The sequence below is a fragment of the Scardinius erythrophthalmus genome (assembly GCF_964197995.2).
Source record: "Scardinius erythrophthalmus genome assembly, chromosome: 22".
Lineage (NCBI taxonomy): Eukaryota > Metazoa > Chordata > Actinopteri > Cypriniformes > Leuciscidae > Scardinius > Scardinius erythrophthalmus.
In genome coordinates, this window is record NC_138242.1 from 25,390,875 (window position 1) to 25,409,024 (window position 18,150).

Consider the following 18,150-nt stretch of genomic DNA (forward strand, 5'->3'; position numbering starts at 1 on the left):
GCTGGCTTAGAAAGAGTTGTTGTATTTACGTTTTGCTGAAAAATAATCTAAAACCGTCTTTAAGTACTCATTATTGCAGTCTGATAACTCATCATTATGGTTCAGTTGTGCTTGGCCCCTTAACAGCTATATTTATGTGCATTTTTGTAGATTATTGAAAAAAAAAAAAGGTGCTGGTCTAAACTGACTAATATGTAACTGTATGTATTTATGTCATTTTCATTTATATTTTATTATTGTATTTATCAATTATTTAATCCATCCATTATTTTTTTAACTCACTTCAATTGATCCACAATTTCTTATTATTAGTTCATAAATGAAAAAAAATACAGTGCAAAAAAAATAAATAATAATATATATATATTTATGTGTAAAGAAAAAAATTTGTTTGTCTAATATAATTGAGTCTAATACATATATTTATATGCTCACGTAATCACACATAATCAATTTGTCTAATTTATCAAATTTTAATTGGCCAGTTAATTTAGAGAGCAATTAACATCAGTGGCATATTTACTTGTATGCACTTTAGAGCATACATTTCATTGAAGGTGTACATTTTACATTACGTTCCTCTTTACATTTTAGTACAGCTGCAATTTTGCTTTATTTATTTGTTCTTTTTTAAAAACATAACTATTTAAAAATTGACAAAAAGTGCACCAAGTGTGCCAGGACTGTTATTGCATCAAAAAAGACCAGGTTTAAGACACCACTGGACGCAGCCATGCACAAACACGGACACCATTGCTATCACACACTCTCTCACACATGTACACAAAAGCTGTGATTACAGTGGGGTTCAAAGATCAGATGCTATCTTGGATCTTAATGACACTTGTGAGCTGTAACGGCTCATTAGTCGATGCCTCTGCTATAATGAATGCTTTTCCATCCATTAAACTCATTCGTTGTCCACATGAGAACACAGGGCAGGTGAAAAAAATTAGCAAGTCTTTCACACTAAACTAAAGCCATTGGCTGGTCCTCCCACTCACACTCGCGGTCTCTTAGCTTTGCTGCCCTGACCCTTAACAGGCTCAAATCACACGATCAATAAATAGCAGACCAGTTGTGCTTGTATCTGGATGTTACAGCAGACTCATCAGAATGTGGCTGTTTTTTGTGTGTGTGTGTGTACCATTTGTGTTCAGATCGATCCTTCACATTTACACTGAAAAGTAGGCCTATATATAAAGCTTTTAGCATATCATGTATTTAAATAGATTGTTAAATGTTTACATAAGAGATATTTATCATTTTAAACATTGGAAAATACAAAGTAGTTGTCATGGAAATTGCACAAAGATTTTAATTTACTCCATGAGTATATAACATGCAACCTATCTTTTCTCAAAGTATGATTTTTTTCTTTTAAATTTACTATTTTCTTCATTACATACTGTACGTTATTTACTAACTTATATTAATTTGAAATGCATTATAAATATTTATTAGCTTTTCAATATTTACATTTAAATAGCAATATTAAAAATATAAGTATATTTTAACAGTAAAACCATTTCAGTTTCAGTTGGGGATTTTTTCAGTGATTCTTTCTGCAAGTTACATTGTTGTGCCAGTAGGTGGCGACAACTAACCATTGCAATGAGTGATTCATTTGAATCAATCACTCAACGATTCGTTCAAAAACTGATTTTTTTTTTAAAACGAAGTGACTTTTATGAATGAGCCGATGAATCATTTACTCAACTGAATGATTCAGAACACTGTTTTGATTCACTGCTGCAATGGTTCGGCAGTAGCTTTGGTTTGAAACTATTTTCATTGACAGAACAAAACAAAGTAACTGTCAATATTCTGTCTAAAATGTAAGTCTACTTAATCGGCGGTGTAAGAAATTAGATCGCAGTGTTCACCTTTTTACCAAACATCAATTGCAAAAATGTCGTATTGGAATTTGAACTAGACGAGCTTGAATTAGACAATATACTCAAAACCTCTTGGTTAATGAGTTCTGTGACAACTAGCCCCAGTCTCTTTTACAATAGTAATAGCATCGTTTTCATCCTATTGTTCTTTTATACACAGACTCTTAGTGAAAATGCGTGTGAATTCTGATACCTTACCCTCAAGTATAAAAGGATTATATTATATTATATTTCCAGTGTCAGGCCTCCAGTAATAAAGCCCAACCACCATTATATACAGAGATCTAATATCTCTCACAGAGACGAGATGTTAGTGGCCATGAAGTTCTGAAGGTTATGTATACAATTACATCCGCCCACCAGGCGTTAAATGCTCGTTTCTGTAAATGGCATCAAATCCACACACCACCTGCTGTACTTCCCATCATAATCAGTGTTGCTTTTACAACACCTCTCCACTTGTGCATTTTTCTAATAGCCAGACTTAATTACCTGCATAGAGCTTCATATCCTCATTGCAGTAGTTAAACATCTCAGTTATGCTGAATTTCTCATTAAGTTTGCTTTAGAGTCTTTTAATGCACGGCTACCTTTTAGTTTAGCAATTCAGAATATCTGGTGCTTTTCTTTCAGCTTTTCTCTTTGAGGATTGCCTTGACTGACAGCAACGGAAACTCTCCTGCTTTTTATTCCTCAAAAAGGGTGGCTGTTTTATGATTTGAGGCTTAGCGCTCCTTTTGAGGGAATTATGGGCTGGCAGTTACGTGGCATCTCTCTGTACCCATGCAGCTTGAATATTCAAAGTTAATGCCATTGGCCAGCGTGTTTGATCTTTGTTCATCTGCCTTTGAGAAGACGGAGAAGAGAAGGGCACGTCCCATACGGCCCCTGAAGAGAGATGTGTGGGTGTTCTTCCCTTCCCCCCCTTCACAATAATGGTGCAAAAGACAGCACATGCAGAGAATTAGTTGAACATTTGTCATTGTTGGACAGCTCAGGTAATTACTGACAGTGTGAAGAGATGAAACACAGGAAAACACCTCACTTATGGTTTATCTTTTGGAACAGGTTAGACAAATTACATCCTTCAAGTGTCCATGCACCCAGCAGAGCAATGCAGGTGATGGGGGGTGGGGCTTATAGTCACATCATCTCGTGATTGGATGATACACGTGTCAGGCAGTGGAGTTCTGTTGGAGAGCTTTCAAATCGGACATGACCAGAAATAGTTTTTTTATTTTGTTTTAATTTTCTATGCTATTTTCTAGGGGTGTAACGATTCGTTTTAACAACGATTCGATTCGTATCGCGATTCGTGGTTGTCGATACAATTCAAGGACGATATTGGTTCATTTAGAACATTACGATCCGAAACGATTCAGTGACTTGAAATCGATTCAGTGACTTTTTAGCCAAAAATTCTTGTAAGGGAATCAGGTATCAATTAATTATGGATATAAACAAACAAGTAAACAACAATTAATGTCAAATGCATTCACATTTTATTTGAATAAAGTAGGACTGCACGATTATGACAAAAATCATAATTGTCGATTATTCCCTTGATATTGTAATTGTGATTATTAATTACGATTATCACAACATTGAATGATGTTTTGAATAGTTTGGCCATGGGACCCACATTTCCCCATGGTCATCAAGCCGCGACCCACCTTTTTAGGAATTATATAGGCCTATTATAATACATTTGTTTACACAAAAATTGTTGACACACAAGTTCTGTCCCCCTTTACTTAACATACAAAAAAAAAAAAAAAATTGTAAGAATATGACAAATACTGATAAACAGTAGGCACTGCGAGGTTAAGCTATATAGCAGTCCCAAACTAGTTTTTGTTTATAGGTCTTGGTATGAGCCACCACAGTCATATAAAAACATACAAAATAACCACTAAGTGGCATTTTGTTATGGAAACAACAATTAGGCTACCATGGTGATACACAATACTTAGAAGAACTTAACTTAACTTACAAATTTACGACGTTGCATGCTCGTATTTCTTTCGCGCTGTAGTGAAGTGATACAGCGCGCGCCGGCGCATTTGCGCGTGCAATTGAAGAGTGCGCGCTACTGCAGTATAGCGGCTGAGAGGACAGGAAAGTCCGTTTTTCTGAGGTGAGAGACTTTGCGCTGCTTGACTGTTGTCGCGCTGCTGCTGGCGCGTCACGCATGGCGATGAATCGAGTAACGTTTAACGCCTTTATCATTAAAAGTGCTAAGAAAACGATTCATTGCCTTTTAAAACGATATTAGATCGATATATGTCGTCCGGAAGGCCAACTTGCCGAGCACAGATCGATGTAGTTGGATCATAGGAATATAAATCGATACATCGATGTAGTTGATGAATCGTTACACCCCTACTGTTTTCTTATTGCATGTAATTGTTAGAAATGATTTATCCATGCACATCACATCAAGTGACTAAGCCACTCAATGAATATGGATTAGTTTTACAAACCTTTTGAAGCGTCAAAGTGATAGTTGCATAGGCTGTCAATGGAGGGACAGAAATCGCTCAGATTTCATCAGAAACATCTTCATTTGTGTTCCAAAGATGAATGAAAGTCTTAGAGGGTTTGGAACGACATGAGGGTGAGTAATTAATGATAGAATTTAGATTTTAGCTGAACTAATCCATTTAAGCATTGCAATCAGATTGTTCTAATTCACAAAAATATAAATAATAAATATTTAGAACACAGTTCCAGTAGAGGGATTGAATGTGAGATTGAATAAGCGCACTAAATAATAACGTCCACAATGGTTCCCTCAAATAGTGAACTATTTAAAGTTTTTTGACTTTTAGAAAGAATATGTTATCCTTACTGTTATCTATAAGCTAGTGTGCTCCAAAACAATGACAAAATTTGCATTTAGAAGACCAAACCCATTGTTGAAAATGAAAATCAGGTTTATGTCAGAACCCAATGTCAGATTGACATCAACTCGACTTTCGTTTCCAACCAAAATCCAGCGTCTGTCCGATGTTGGATGTTGACATCAAGCCGATGTCGGGTTCTGGCGGCAATCCGACTTTCATTTCCAACCAAAATGCAACCCCTTGCTACCCTGGGTTTCCCCATGCTGCCTTGCGCGCAGCCCGATTTTATTCCCGCTGCTAGGCAGCCTGGACACCATGGACCAGATTTTCCCCTCAAAAAGGGAACCAATCACAGAACGGGGAGGGAGCAGCAAGACGACGTCTATGCGACACACCGAAGCAGTTTGTTTATATCTACTGTATGGATCCAACATGGCATCAGACGCGAAGTTACCTTTCGATGCAGCCTTAGATAGTGTTCTAAGTAGTTTAGAACGCAAGTTTATTTTGTCTTCTTCCTCGTCGAATTTCTGTCGCTCTACATACGCCATCTGGTATAATTGAAACGATTGGCTATGAGCTACGTGCAGGCGCATTTGATAGACATTCGTAGCGCCCAATAAATGGCTCTGGGCATTCGTAAACCACGCCTCAAATACGAGAAAATGAACATGTGGTTCCCAGACCACGTCTCAATGAGACTAGGTCTGACGTTAGCCAGGCTAACCCCTTGCAACCAAAATCATCCCCTGACTGACGTCACTACTTTCTACTCAAGGAAAATACACTACTGATTACTGAAAGTAAAAAGTTTCCAGAAAAAATAATACTCAAGTAAAGTACAGATACTCAAAAAGTGTACTTAAGTACAGTACTCAAGTAAATGTACTTTGTTACTGTCCACATCTGACTTTGACAGCGTGAACTGATTTTTAAGCTTCAAACATGAATATTTGCTTTGGCTCTTGTGCTGTTTAAGAACAAAAACACACTCAGGCACATGGTCTTTTATTCATTTTCCGCTTTAGGTTTGTGAAGTTGACCAAGCATGTATTGTAGGCTAACCAATTTACTTTTATTTCGACTATAAAGAGGTTACCAGTCTTTGATTGGGCAACGAGCCTCCAAGACTCCCAATTAAAACACCTCTCTCTCCTTAATGTTTGCCTATATTTTTCGTTCACTGTTGCAAATGCAACACTGTACCTCATATATTAGTAGTTTGAAGTCTTATCATGCAGAAGAGTTCTTGAAGAAACTGATATCCTGGCTCAAATGGAGTCCATTCGAGAGTCAGATCCTTTGAAAATCTTTTTAAATGCTAAGCAGAGAATGCCTGCCACAAAGGCTCATGGTGAAATGGCAAACTCAAAGTCTTTGCCTAAAGAAAAATATCAAATTGGCATTCCTTTGAAAGCTTGAATAGAGATGTCCAATAATGCAGAGACTTCATTGCTGATCTTACCGGTGAGGATACACATACATCAAAGAGGAGATAGAGAGAGCTTTTATTCGAACTATATAGAGGCTGAAATGGAGACGGGGCTTTCATATTAAACACAATGTCTAATGAGACTCCATGTGTAGGTGCCATCAGATTGTGTAGCTTCCAGCGCTCGATTAGGAAAGGAGCCACAGGGACCTGTATGAAATGAGTATGAAAGTTTTTCTAAAGTAAACACGCTGTTCTCATCCTGTTCAGACATCCCAGATGACCTGCTAATGAGCTGTAATGCATGATAAATGATACGAGGAAGTAATTAATTAAACAACGTGTTATGCATGAGTTAGCAAACATTTATTTTAACTAGTGCATTTTTGGGATAACAGCTCACTTATTGGCATTAAAAAGGATAGTTCACCCAAAAATGAAAATTCTGTCATCATTTACTCACCCTCAAACTGTTCCAAATTGTACGAGTTTGTTTCTTCTTCACAAAAGAAGATGTTTTGAAGAATGTTAGTAACCAGACAGTTGATGGTAGCCATTGACTTCCATAGTATTTTTTCTATTCAACTATGAAAGGCTATGGCTACCGTCAACTGTCTGGGTTACCAACATTCTTCAAAATATCTTCTTATGTGTTCAACAGAAGAAAGACATTCGTATAGGTTTGGAACAACTTGAGGGTGAGTAAATGATGACAGAATTTTCATTTTTGGGTGAACTATCCCTTTATAATGCCATGTTTTAAACTGAAGGTATCAGTCAGACGCAATGCACGATGTCATTTAAAACCTAAAATCACACACGGTGAACGAACAGACAATAAAACCATGTGACCTGACAAAGCAAACAAACAATCCACACCTCAGTTTCATGGTTGGTTTGGAATCCAGTTTTTAATAATGAAATGAACCATAAAAAGCACATTTAAAACAATTTCTCATTTTAGTTACAAAAATGGGTCACCTAAAAGGCCTTATCATTGAATTCACAGAAGGTTTTGAACAAAAAGAGGCCTAACAGATATGTATTTTTCCCATTAATAAAAAAAAAAAAAAAAAAAAAAAAAAAACTCCCCACCCAAAATATATAAATTTAACTGTATAACCAAGGTATATACAGGGCACACCATACTTGCATCAGTATGGTTTTTTTCAAGAGAGATTGAGGTATACGACCGACCTACAACTGAAAAAACAAACAAATAACAAACAAAAATTAAATTAAAGCGAATGGCAAGATTACTTAAATCAAGCACAGGTTGCATGTGCTGTTGAATGTTCCTCTATAGGTGTCCAGTGGGCCGAACTGCGAGCGATTTCGGGATGCTCAATATATACAAAGGACTTACATTACAATTAATAATAGGGAACTGTTTGAATGCTGTCTTTTATTTGTTTAATAATAAGTACACAGTATTCATCCACAAAATATCATTATTTAATTCTTTATTTATTCAGTTCTATAACTTATAAACGTTTGTGAGGGATTTGGAATTTAAGAGCCAGATGTAATTGTGATACACATGCAAGTTTTGAAAGTGGATTCAGAAACATCAACAATGTACAAAATAATAATTACAGTTTTATTAAAATACATCCTCTTCCTCATAGCACCTCTTTTTTTCTATTTTGAACAAGCACCATTGTTGTCGTCTTTTTTTTCTTTTTTAATTTATTTGTTTGCACTGCACCGATAGACTCCGGATGAGAGGTCCTCCCTTTCTCCGACTCGTGGACCTCCCAGGTTCACCGTTTGCCTTGGCTTGACGTTGTCCTTCACCTTTTCGTTCCATAACAGGTATCATGTCATGTGATCCTTGCCCTACAAGGGCAACAAGTATTTTCCTGGGTAATACATACATAAATGGCAAGACGTGTTCGCTACCCCATTTTTTAAAATTCAAAACTTGCATGTGGCAGGAACGGGCTCGATGGTTTGATGACGTCAAGAAAAAAGTCTTGACTCGTGCGCTAACCCGTCCTACCCTGCCAAGTTATTGGTATTTTTTGTTCTTTGTCTGTGTTTTTTAGCCAAGGAAGCAGACTGGACCAACTTCGAATCCAAATTTCTGGTTGGGATCCCCAAAGTCAGTGAACATCACATCGACGATCGGAACCTGATCGATTTTGGGAGTGTTGATCTCCAGAACTGTCTTTCCGTAGCCCTTCCTCGCCTGTGGGACGAGAACAAGACCATCAGAACTGTGTGTTCGCATGTTTAAATGACTAATAGATTTGTACAGATCTACGACGGAGGTCTTACCGCACAGCCGTCTGACAGGGCCGTGATGAAGGGGTTGTTGTCGTATGACATCTCCTCGTCATTGGAGCCGAGGAAGCGTAGTGCCTTGTCGTAGCTGTCCGTAGTGGCGTCGTGCCAGGCGGCTGACTGGTGGCAGTTGTAGGTCAAGTTTTGCCTGGCGGAGGCTGTCAGTAGTTTGAGGAACGTCATCTGGACCATGTTTATCGGGTTGCCTTCTGCGTCCACGTATGAAAGCTTGAGGGTGAAAGCAAAAATGTATAATAAGAAGAATTATATTTTTTTCATTCAGCAATAATCTTTCTTCACAAAAAAGAATAAAGTTTCTCTGACCTATTCAAGTAGGCAGATATTATATTTACTTTATCCCTATTAATGATTTTACCATAAAATAGGCATGACTTTTTTTAAAAGGTGGTTAAAATATAATATAATATAATATAATATAATATAATATAATATAATATAATATAATATAATATAATATAATATAATATAATATAATATGTCCAGGTTTGTTGTGTTAAGTTGCAATTTTATTTATAATCAGCTCTCATAAGATTAGGAAAAAATAATGAAATATTATCCATGCATTTAATGTTACGTTTGGTTTTCAAGCTTAAAATTATGCAAAGAATGCCCATGCATCTTCCCCACTGCTGTAGAAATTTTAAATGATATAAAACTAGTATGTTTGCACCACATGACATCTGTAAATTGTATTTTAATTCATTTTTTTCACCACATATTTGCACAAATTTAGTTTTTCCATCATTTTTAAAATACTATATGATATGAATTCATATCATATATATGAAATACTATATGATATGAATATATATATATATATATATATATATATATATATATATTAACTTGTTCAGGTTTGTGATATTTTACTTGTGTTAATGTTTTGATGTATAATAAGTTTTGGTAATAAAAGAAATGCAATGCGTACTGGATAGAATATACAATAAACATGGTTCAGTGATTAGTGCTTTATATTTTGAATACAAAAATCAAGAACTTTTGTACTTTTACTCAAGTAAAATGGAAAATTATATGGTTGAAAATAATTTTATATGGAAAATTACTCCGGTTGTATTTTATTAAGTTTTTTTTTTTATTACTATTACTCGAGGACTTGATTTGTGTAAGTGTTAAATGATAAAGTGTGTGTAAGTGATAAAGCAAGTCAGTTTTCACAGGCACCAATAAATGGATTTGGAACTATGAATAATAGAAAAACTATCGCTTCTGACAAAATAGAAAACCGTCGGAACAGACAACAGAAACACAAAGCCGTTTCGTTTCACAGAGGTGCAGCGATGCCTTCATAACTCTCCACTGCATCAAATATAAATGCGGTGTGTATGTATGTGCTCAGTTGTGTTTGTTGTACGAGTGTTTGTGGGTTTGCTCGGCTTGTTGATGGATCCAGGGCTGCGGTGACAGCATCTTTTAAAAGCCGAGCTCTTACTGGTGTCTGCCCAATGGTTGAGTAAAGAAAGAAGATGAGGCAAAACACTCAGGTTCTCTTAGTTTCGAAGGACAAGATGTTTTTCATAAAGGAGTAGATGAAAGAAAGTGCACTTACTATTTTGCCACGCTTAAATTCACTGAACCAGGAGCCGGGAACTTCTTTGGGCCATGAAGATAGTCTCACCTAAAAGACGACACAAAGAAAACGGAAAAAGACTTGCTGTGTGAACAGTTTTGAATGAAAAGCAAACTTGCTTCAGCAGAAAATGAAATAAAATGAATGAAACCCTATTTTTCATACAGCATCTGTTCCAACAACTGGAATGAAATCTCTCTCACTGACATTACTGCTCTGTTTAACAGCATGAGAAAAACATTATTTTAATCTTGAGAATGAGGTGAGGTCTTCAGAACATTCTTCAATTATGATGAGGTATATTTAAATTGTAAAGTATTTATATATTGTAGTAGTATCTGTTTTATTGCTTGTTAAAATGAATTAGAAATATATATATTTTTTTATTGTTTCACTATTTTATTTTTTAAATCTAAGGATCATAGCTGAAATTGAAAATACTGAAAATGACAAACAAATTCAAAAGTAAAACTTTTGGACTCTTTACAATAAAGAGAATTTGGGGGAAATGTGTTTTATTGTCACTATTGTTGAAAAAAACTTTAATATAGTCTATTTTGATGTATAATTAGTCTATTTATATATATATAAATAGATATATAAATATCACACCTCCAATAACCAACAATCACAATAAGAAAACATCTCTTTGAAGTGACTACTTGATTCTCATATGGTCTTTATGAGAAACCTATTGTATGTGACAGAGGTAAGATGTTGTGATCACGTCTGGCTGTTATTGGCTAGCTCTTCCTTAGGGGGTTTCAGAATGCCACTCACTCCATTTGACTTTTTATCAGGGAAGATGCAGGTCTCGCCTCCCGCTGTGAAGTTGCAGTACACTTTAAAGGAGTCCCCGGAGCATCCCTGGTTGGGATCGATGTAGTATTCACCTGAGGGAGAAATAAACCCATCAGACATCAGGTTCTAGAATAATGACACATACAGCATAACCTTCAAGAAATCATTTAGATTATATATGAAGATATCTCCGCAGCTTTTCCTATCTTTTTATTCCTTTCTTCAGCTAAAAAAAACACTCTTCATGGGCATCAGCAGAGGCAATGCCTTGTGTAAATAAAATAGCAGGCTAATGCTATTGCGGTAAAAGCAGCTCTGAAAGGTCAGTGTAAGAGCTGGCATTTTGTAAGCCATGATTTGGGAGGGAGAGGTTAGCTCCCGCTGGAGTCCGTAGAATACTAAACATCTTCCCAATTAGCCGTCTGCGGCTGCTGTTGTTATTCAAATCCTCCCGAGTGACGGGCTTGGAATTTTAGAAGCACAGCCAATACCTACAGAGAGGCTCGGAATGCAGCGAACGTTGCATGTTTTCCAGATTCATCTGTTCAAGACTGTCTCCTTTACCTCCCACCTTGCTCACTTACCATCTGGGAATTCTGGGTGAGCGAGCTGAAGGTCTTTACAGCTTCGTGCGGGGTTGTGTTGCGTGCCCATGGGGTACTTCATGCGCTCGATGTCCTGTTTGAGATTATTCAAAGAGCTGAAGATGTCCTCCATGCCCTCTCCGTAGTCCAGCATGGTGCCGGCTTCGTCCGCTTGCATGTCGATGGAGCGACGGGACTTCTTGGGCATGTGCATAGGCAGAGGCTGGATGATCTCACCAGGAGGACCCTACGGAATGAGAAAATGAGTGTGTAAATATGAGCCTCTTGCTTTTTATATTATAAAAAACTCCTCGAAGCTTGCAAAAGTTAACTCACAGGAGGACCAGGAGGTCCGGACGAGCCAGTGTCTCCCTTTTGACCAGCGGGACCCTGCAGGGAGATGATTTAAAAATCATGAGCGCGTTTTCTGGCATTATTATTTAAAGCGTATCAAATTGATCAGCGCTTAAGTGGTACTTACAGACGAACCCTTGGATCCCTTTGGCCCTTGTGGACCCTAAAGGAAAATGGAAATGCATTCTGTGAAAACTGACTTACAAAATAGGATTAAAATTGAGCTTGGTAAATATATAGTTAACATTACATTTGTGTCGAATTTTAGAAAACCGAATGAGAATTTCTTTTTCTAAAATAAAACTAACATCAGTTCAACATACACTATCGTCCAAAAGTTTGTGGTCTGTACGATTTTTTTATTTTTAAAGAAGTCTCTCCATAGCTGCATTTATTTGATTAAAATACAGCAAAAACAGTAATATTGTGACATTTTTTGCAATGTTAAATAATTGTTTTCTATTGTAATATATTTTAAGATGAGAATGCCTAATTTTCAGCTACATTATTCCAGTCTTCAGTGTCACATGATCCTACAGAAATCATTCTAATATGCTGATTTGATGCTCAAGAAACATTTCTTATTATTAATGTTGAAAACAGTTGTGCTTTTAAAGTTGAGCGAGAGATTCTTCAGAGAAACTTCAAAAGAGCCGCATTTATTTTAAATCTAAATCTTCTGTAATGTCTTTACTGTCACTTTTAACCAATTTAATTTGTCCTTGGTATTTTAATTTTATATACATGTATGTTTTTAAATCTTACTGACGCCAAACCTTTGAATGGTAGTGTATGTCAAAACTATGACACTTGTATATATTTAAATAGTGGATACAGTTCAAATTGACAAGACCGCTGAGTTTATTCAGACCAAAATCATAATTTTAAAAGGGGAAAGACATTTGATGTGTTTAAAACTGACTACTTTTAATGCTAAGTTATTTTTTTGTAAGATCTCTCTAAATAGTTCTTTTAAAACCAGGCAATGTGACACCAATTTGCACCTTGGTGCCATGTATAGTTTGACCTTGACGATAACACAACACTGAATGAAAGATGCAAGCAACCGAGAAAGACTCACAGGCAATCCAGGAGGACCAGGTGGACCAAGCGGACCAGCAGAACCACTGATACCCTGCAGTTTAAAGAGCAGATGGTTAGAAAGCAGAACTTCCTTTGATTGATATGTAAAGATGTTGGTTAGCAGAAATTCAAACAAATGTGTGAGGTGATGAGTTTGATATTCTCTCTAAGATTTGTCTTTAAAAAAATTCCAATTCTTTTGCTGGAGAGATGAAAACGACTCTTGCTAATCATATATTCCTCTAGTTTGTATACACACTGATCATTACACTTCATTAGCATCAAGGACTTTTGAGTTAATTCTGTGGGGAGAAATTCAGCCTCTGTTACTAAACTCAGCAACAGATCGCAAATCTGTCCAGTGGGAAACGTTAGTGAGATGGGATCGTTTTCGATTTGTTTTCCAAACTCACAGAAGGGGAGACTACAATTTCATTAAGCTAAATCGTAATGCGTTTAAAGCTGCATTGCTTTAAACCACTGAGCAAGGGCCATAGCAAAGGCCAATACACATTCTAATTGATTATTCAATCAACTTTTAAAGGTTTTCTATATATTTGCTGATTACACTGGAAATGTGTTGCATGGTTCTTCAACGAGGCAAAGAAAGACAAACATTTCGCAGTTTGACTGTGAAAAAATGTAATCGCACTGGTGTTTGATGGGAACGTCTGGTGTAATAGAATTACTGCTGGCTCCGAGAACCTTTCATGACAGCTTCATCCATAACACGATTATGATGATGTACACAGATGCAATAAGTGCAGACGTTATTGTTTCAGTCGGTCGTTACTTTAATTTGCAAGCATTACAGGAGAAATCCTGATAGGTGCGCTGCTGGAGGTACGACATTTGTTGTGTGGTGGGGTAAAGGACAAATAAATCATTAGTGACTCACAGAATCACCCTTGCTGCCAGCAGATCCCTGAGGACCGGGCAAACCCCGATCTCCCTTCTCTCCCTGCTCACCGGGGGGTCCGATGAGGCCGATGAGGCCGGGGTGACCCTGGAAGAAAAATGCGCGGATGTCACAGATCAGAACATCAGTTGATATTCGAAATGCACAAAGAATTAATGTTTATATAAGCATAACCAAACCATCAATTTACATTATACTAGAGGACCGTTCACACCAAGTACGATAACTATAATGATAAAGATATAATAATAAAAAAAATTCAAAATATAAAAGAATAGCAGAGTCCACACCATAACTATAATGATAGCAGCAGAGAGAAACAATATCGATGGAATCACTTTTAGAACGATTATTCCCAGCTGATGAACGATACACACATTGACAGCCAATCAGAATCCATCCTGCTTTAAAGAGCTCAAGCATTTAAAGCGGCAGACGACAGAACTCAGCGCGCACTTAAAAATAAACAGAATGTTATCGTCCGCTGGTGTGGACGCTAATATAATTATTTATATTTATATTTATAGTTATATATATAGTTATCGTTCTTTGTGTGAATGGGCCTTGAGGTTAATTCAATTAAATGAAAACTAAAATGTAAAAAAAAATAACAAAAACTAAAATAACATGAAAAACCTGGAACTAAACTGCATGAATATTATATAAATTATTTAAATAAATACATTTTCATGGCAAAAAAAAGATACATATATATTTATCTATTTTTGCCATGAAAATGTATTTATTTAAATAATATTCATGCAGTTTAGTTTAAATTTTTTTTTTTTTTGTCAAAATTTGTGGTTCTATATAATATAACCACAAATTTTGACACAAAAAGAATTAATATTTTTTTATAAATATGATTAAATGCACAATGTCTAAAAAAATCAAATGTATATTATACTGAAACTTTTCCCTTGGCTTCCTGGAATGGAGTGACCTAGTCTTTATCTTTGACCTTGAGCTTCTTTGAAAGCACATTAATAAAAATGTCAGGAAAAGAAATAGAATGTCACTCACCTTCTCCCCCTTAGAGCCGGGGTCTCCTTTCAGGCCAGGGAGACCAGGAGGTCCCTAAATATCAGAGAACCAACAGTGAGAATTCAATTTGCGCACATATACCCACATGTACAAGCACACACAGAAAAGAGAGAGAGGATAAAAGGTTGACAGAAAGAACGAGCAAAGGGAATGGGGTATCTCCTCTTACCATTGGTCCGGGAGGGCCGTCTTGTCCAGCAGCACCAGGAAGTCCTTGTTCACCCTGTGAAAATCCATCCAATTACAAAAGCCATTATTGCATTGTTTTCTGCTTATGGTCTGCCATTGATTTACTCTGGGCTGGACAATGATTAATAGCCCAGATACTAAAAAGTATTATCAAATAGACAAGAAATATATACAAGAGAAAGATACAGATAGGTGATTTATTTTTCTGTGAATTGAGGCGTTTCATATAATTCTATCCCTGTGTGTGCGTGTGTGTATTTAAGATATTCAATGGCCATACACATTATTTGAATACTTAAAAGTGTATGAATGCCATTGCAACGGAAAGAATCACCGTTTCACAAATAACTTTAAGCCCACGCAAAAGCACCAAGCATTGGCAGTGGCGAGTAGTAATCTGTTAGAACTACTGGGCAAATGCCATGTCACATAATTAATATTCATGAGCAAAGCTAGAGAAAGTTTAGAGAAAAGGTCAAGCATCAATTGTTTGCAGATGCTACCTGGTTTCAAATTCACAGTACTTTCAGTGTTTTATAAGTGTTCTAAAACTATTTGGGGCCATTGTATTTATGTGTATGTATAATGGTGGAATTATTAGGGTTATGAGTGACATGGGGACCCACCACAGGACCGGGGATTCCTCGTAGACCTTCAGGACCAGGCTTTCCAGCGGGACCCTGAGGGCCAACTGGTCCAGTTTTACCTGGTGGACCCTCAGATCCTGCCTCACCCTAAAAATAAGGAGAAGAGTGGATTATAGAAATTATAATATAATGCATAAAGTTGGCATGCAATGCTCACCGAAAAATAAATAAATATATTTTTACTGTATTTTACTGATTTTTAATCAAATCAGCCTTGGTACACATAAGAGACTTTAAAAAAAAAACATATATATATTTTTTTTAAATGTTAATATATTATGTTATAATATAAAATGTTAATAATATAAAATGTTAATAATATAAAATGTTAATAATATAATATAATATAATATAATATAATATAATATAATATAATATAATATAATATAATATAATATAATATAATATAATATAATATAATAACAACCCTTAACAACATTACATTATAAATCTCTGTATGCTTACGCTATTTAGATCACAGGGGTTCAGTTGATGAACTAAAGCTAAAACAACCTACACACTTCAATCCCACAGTGACAATGTATCCACATGTATTAACAGTGAGTCACTCTGTCAGAGATGTTCTTTCTCCCATGGCTCGCTGTGCTTTAATTATGGCAGTGGAGGCTGCAGTATGTGCCTGGGTTGAATTGATTTGGAATGATACGTTACCTTGGCGCCCTTCTCTCCTTGTCTGCCTTCAGCTCCAGCGGTCCCCGGGGGTCCCTGCGGACAGAGAAAAGGACATTGCATTTGAGCATTTTTCTCTGCTGGGCTAAAAAACAAATGGGGAAAAGGTCACAGTGAGACATCTTGGTAGCACTTGGGGGAACTTGCTTGATGGCTATTAATAGGCGATAAGGCGAATGGATCCACTTGCATTTTTTGTGAGCATTCTGTACATTCATTGATATTTGTAAAAGTGACCGCGGCTGGTTGTCAATTTTTTTACTCAAGTGAATATTTCCTTAAAACATTGCCTATTGACATTTTTTAGATTTTTTGAAAACTATAATATCAAGAAAAAACCCCAAAACAATTCATGATGAAACAGCAAAAATGTTCAAGATAATACAACATGTGACAACTTGCCCCGCCCTGACATTTAAGAAAAATATCTTTGCTCTTGCAACAGACTTCAATGTTTCAGTTAAAATCTACCTTCATTATATTACATTTGAACCTTTGAATGTATGTCAGATTTGGAAAAATATTAGAATTTTAGTTATTTAAGAAGGTTCGAACTAGATGTTTGATACCAACATATAGACAATATAGAGAACCAACTAGACAAAATATGCATTTGTGTAATTTAACTTTTCTCTAAGATAAAACCTGAGTGACAATTTACCTCCATCTCCACTGCATATTTTTTCATATGTAAATTTAATGAAGAGCAGGAAGAAATCAACTAATGACAGTTGGAAGCTTCACCAAATTAAATAATTCCCAAGATGCTTAATAGTCTAGGGACTGTCTCACGGGTCCAAGACTGAACAGAGTCCAAGAAATAAACAGAGAAAGAGAATAAGGGAATCTCCATATTCATTTCCAACTGCGGTCTGTAAACTGCTGAGAAAGCAGAACGTCTCTGTGTTTGATGCAAAATAAGCTCCAGCCAGAATTATTGATGCAGGAGACTTAATTCCACAAGATCAGTCTTCATGCGACCGTCTTCCTCTCGCAGGATTAAAACACCTTTGCTGATGAAATGGCAGTTTCTCTATCCGCAGTTCGTCAGCCATTGCTATCCGTGTATGCTGATAGGGTGTATAATTTTCCCTGGGAGAGCTCCATCAAGCGTATTGGGAAAGCGAGTGGTGTTTTCTCCACATTTTGCATGAATAATGGATGTCTATGCAAAGAGATGCCATAAAGCTTTATGGAGGAATAATGGGATAGCACAGTGTTGCTTGGGCTGGCTTATAAAATTCAACCAGGACTTGGTTCCCTTATAGCAGGACAGTTTGTGGCCCCAAGGGGCTCCAAAAAGGTACTATAGGGGCTCCAGCAGTAGTTTACACCTGGTATTAACATCTGTCCCATGTGATCTGGTACACTAAATAAATACAAGGTCCAAAACATCAGAAACGTGTGCCCACAGCGAAGAGCCACCTACTAGCATGTCAATCAACCATTACGATTACACAAAATAGCTAAAACTAAGGTTAAGAATCTTAAGTTAAATGTTTCATTGTCCAAATGTTCAATTATATGACATTGTACATCAATGAAGATCACAAACGATCAACTGCAAGTTCAGTGTAAACGCAGCAAAACTGATCTAGTGCAAAAGACAAAATGAAATTATATTTCGCTTGGTAGTTCAATGGAGGGCTGCGAAACCTCCCTCAATTCAATATAAATTGAAAAAGTTCACTTTTTCCCTCTTCTGAAAAATTATGAGTTATTTTCGTGACCAGTGAAACAACACTATTTTCTGCAAGGCGATGAGGTT

At 36.4% G+C, this 18,150-nt stretch overlaps 1 protein-coding gene across 1 annotated transcript in view; it reads right to left on the minus strand.

The window, feature by feature from the left end:
- Nucleotides 1–7,682: 7,682 nt before the first annotated feature.
- col11a1a (collagen, type XI, alpha 1a) overlaps nt 7,683–18,150 on the minus strand; it is a gene marked incomplete at its 5' end in the record, with an annotated part of 69,229 nt that continues 58,761 nt past the window's right edge. The window contains 13 exons of the mRNA XM_081353473.1: nt 7,683–8,367; nt 8,457–8,690; nt 10,051–10,119; nt 10,852–10,964; nt 11,457–11,703; nt 11,793–11,846; nt 11,938–11,973; nt 12,892–12,945; nt 13,792–13,899; nt 14,836–14,889; nt 15,026–15,079; nt 15,672–15,779; nt 16,365–16,418. Of these exons, the coding sequence (XP_081209599.1) occupies nt 8,221–8,367; nt 8,457–8,690; nt 10,051–10,119; nt 10,852–10,964; nt 11,457–11,703; nt 11,793–11,846; nt 11,938–11,973; nt 12,892–12,945; nt 13,792–13,899; nt 14,836–14,889; nt 15,026–15,079; nt 15,672–15,779; nt 16,365–16,418 (1,332 nt within the window). The 3' untranslated portion in view covers nt 7,683–8,220. The remainder of the gene's footprint in view (nt 8,368–8,456; nt 8,691–10,050; nt 10,120–10,851; nt 10,965–11,456; nt 11,704–11,792; nt 11,847–11,937; nt 11,974–12,891; nt 12,946–13,791; nt 13,900–14,835; nt 14,890–15,025; nt 15,080–15,671; nt 15,780–16,364; nt 16,419–18,150) is intronic.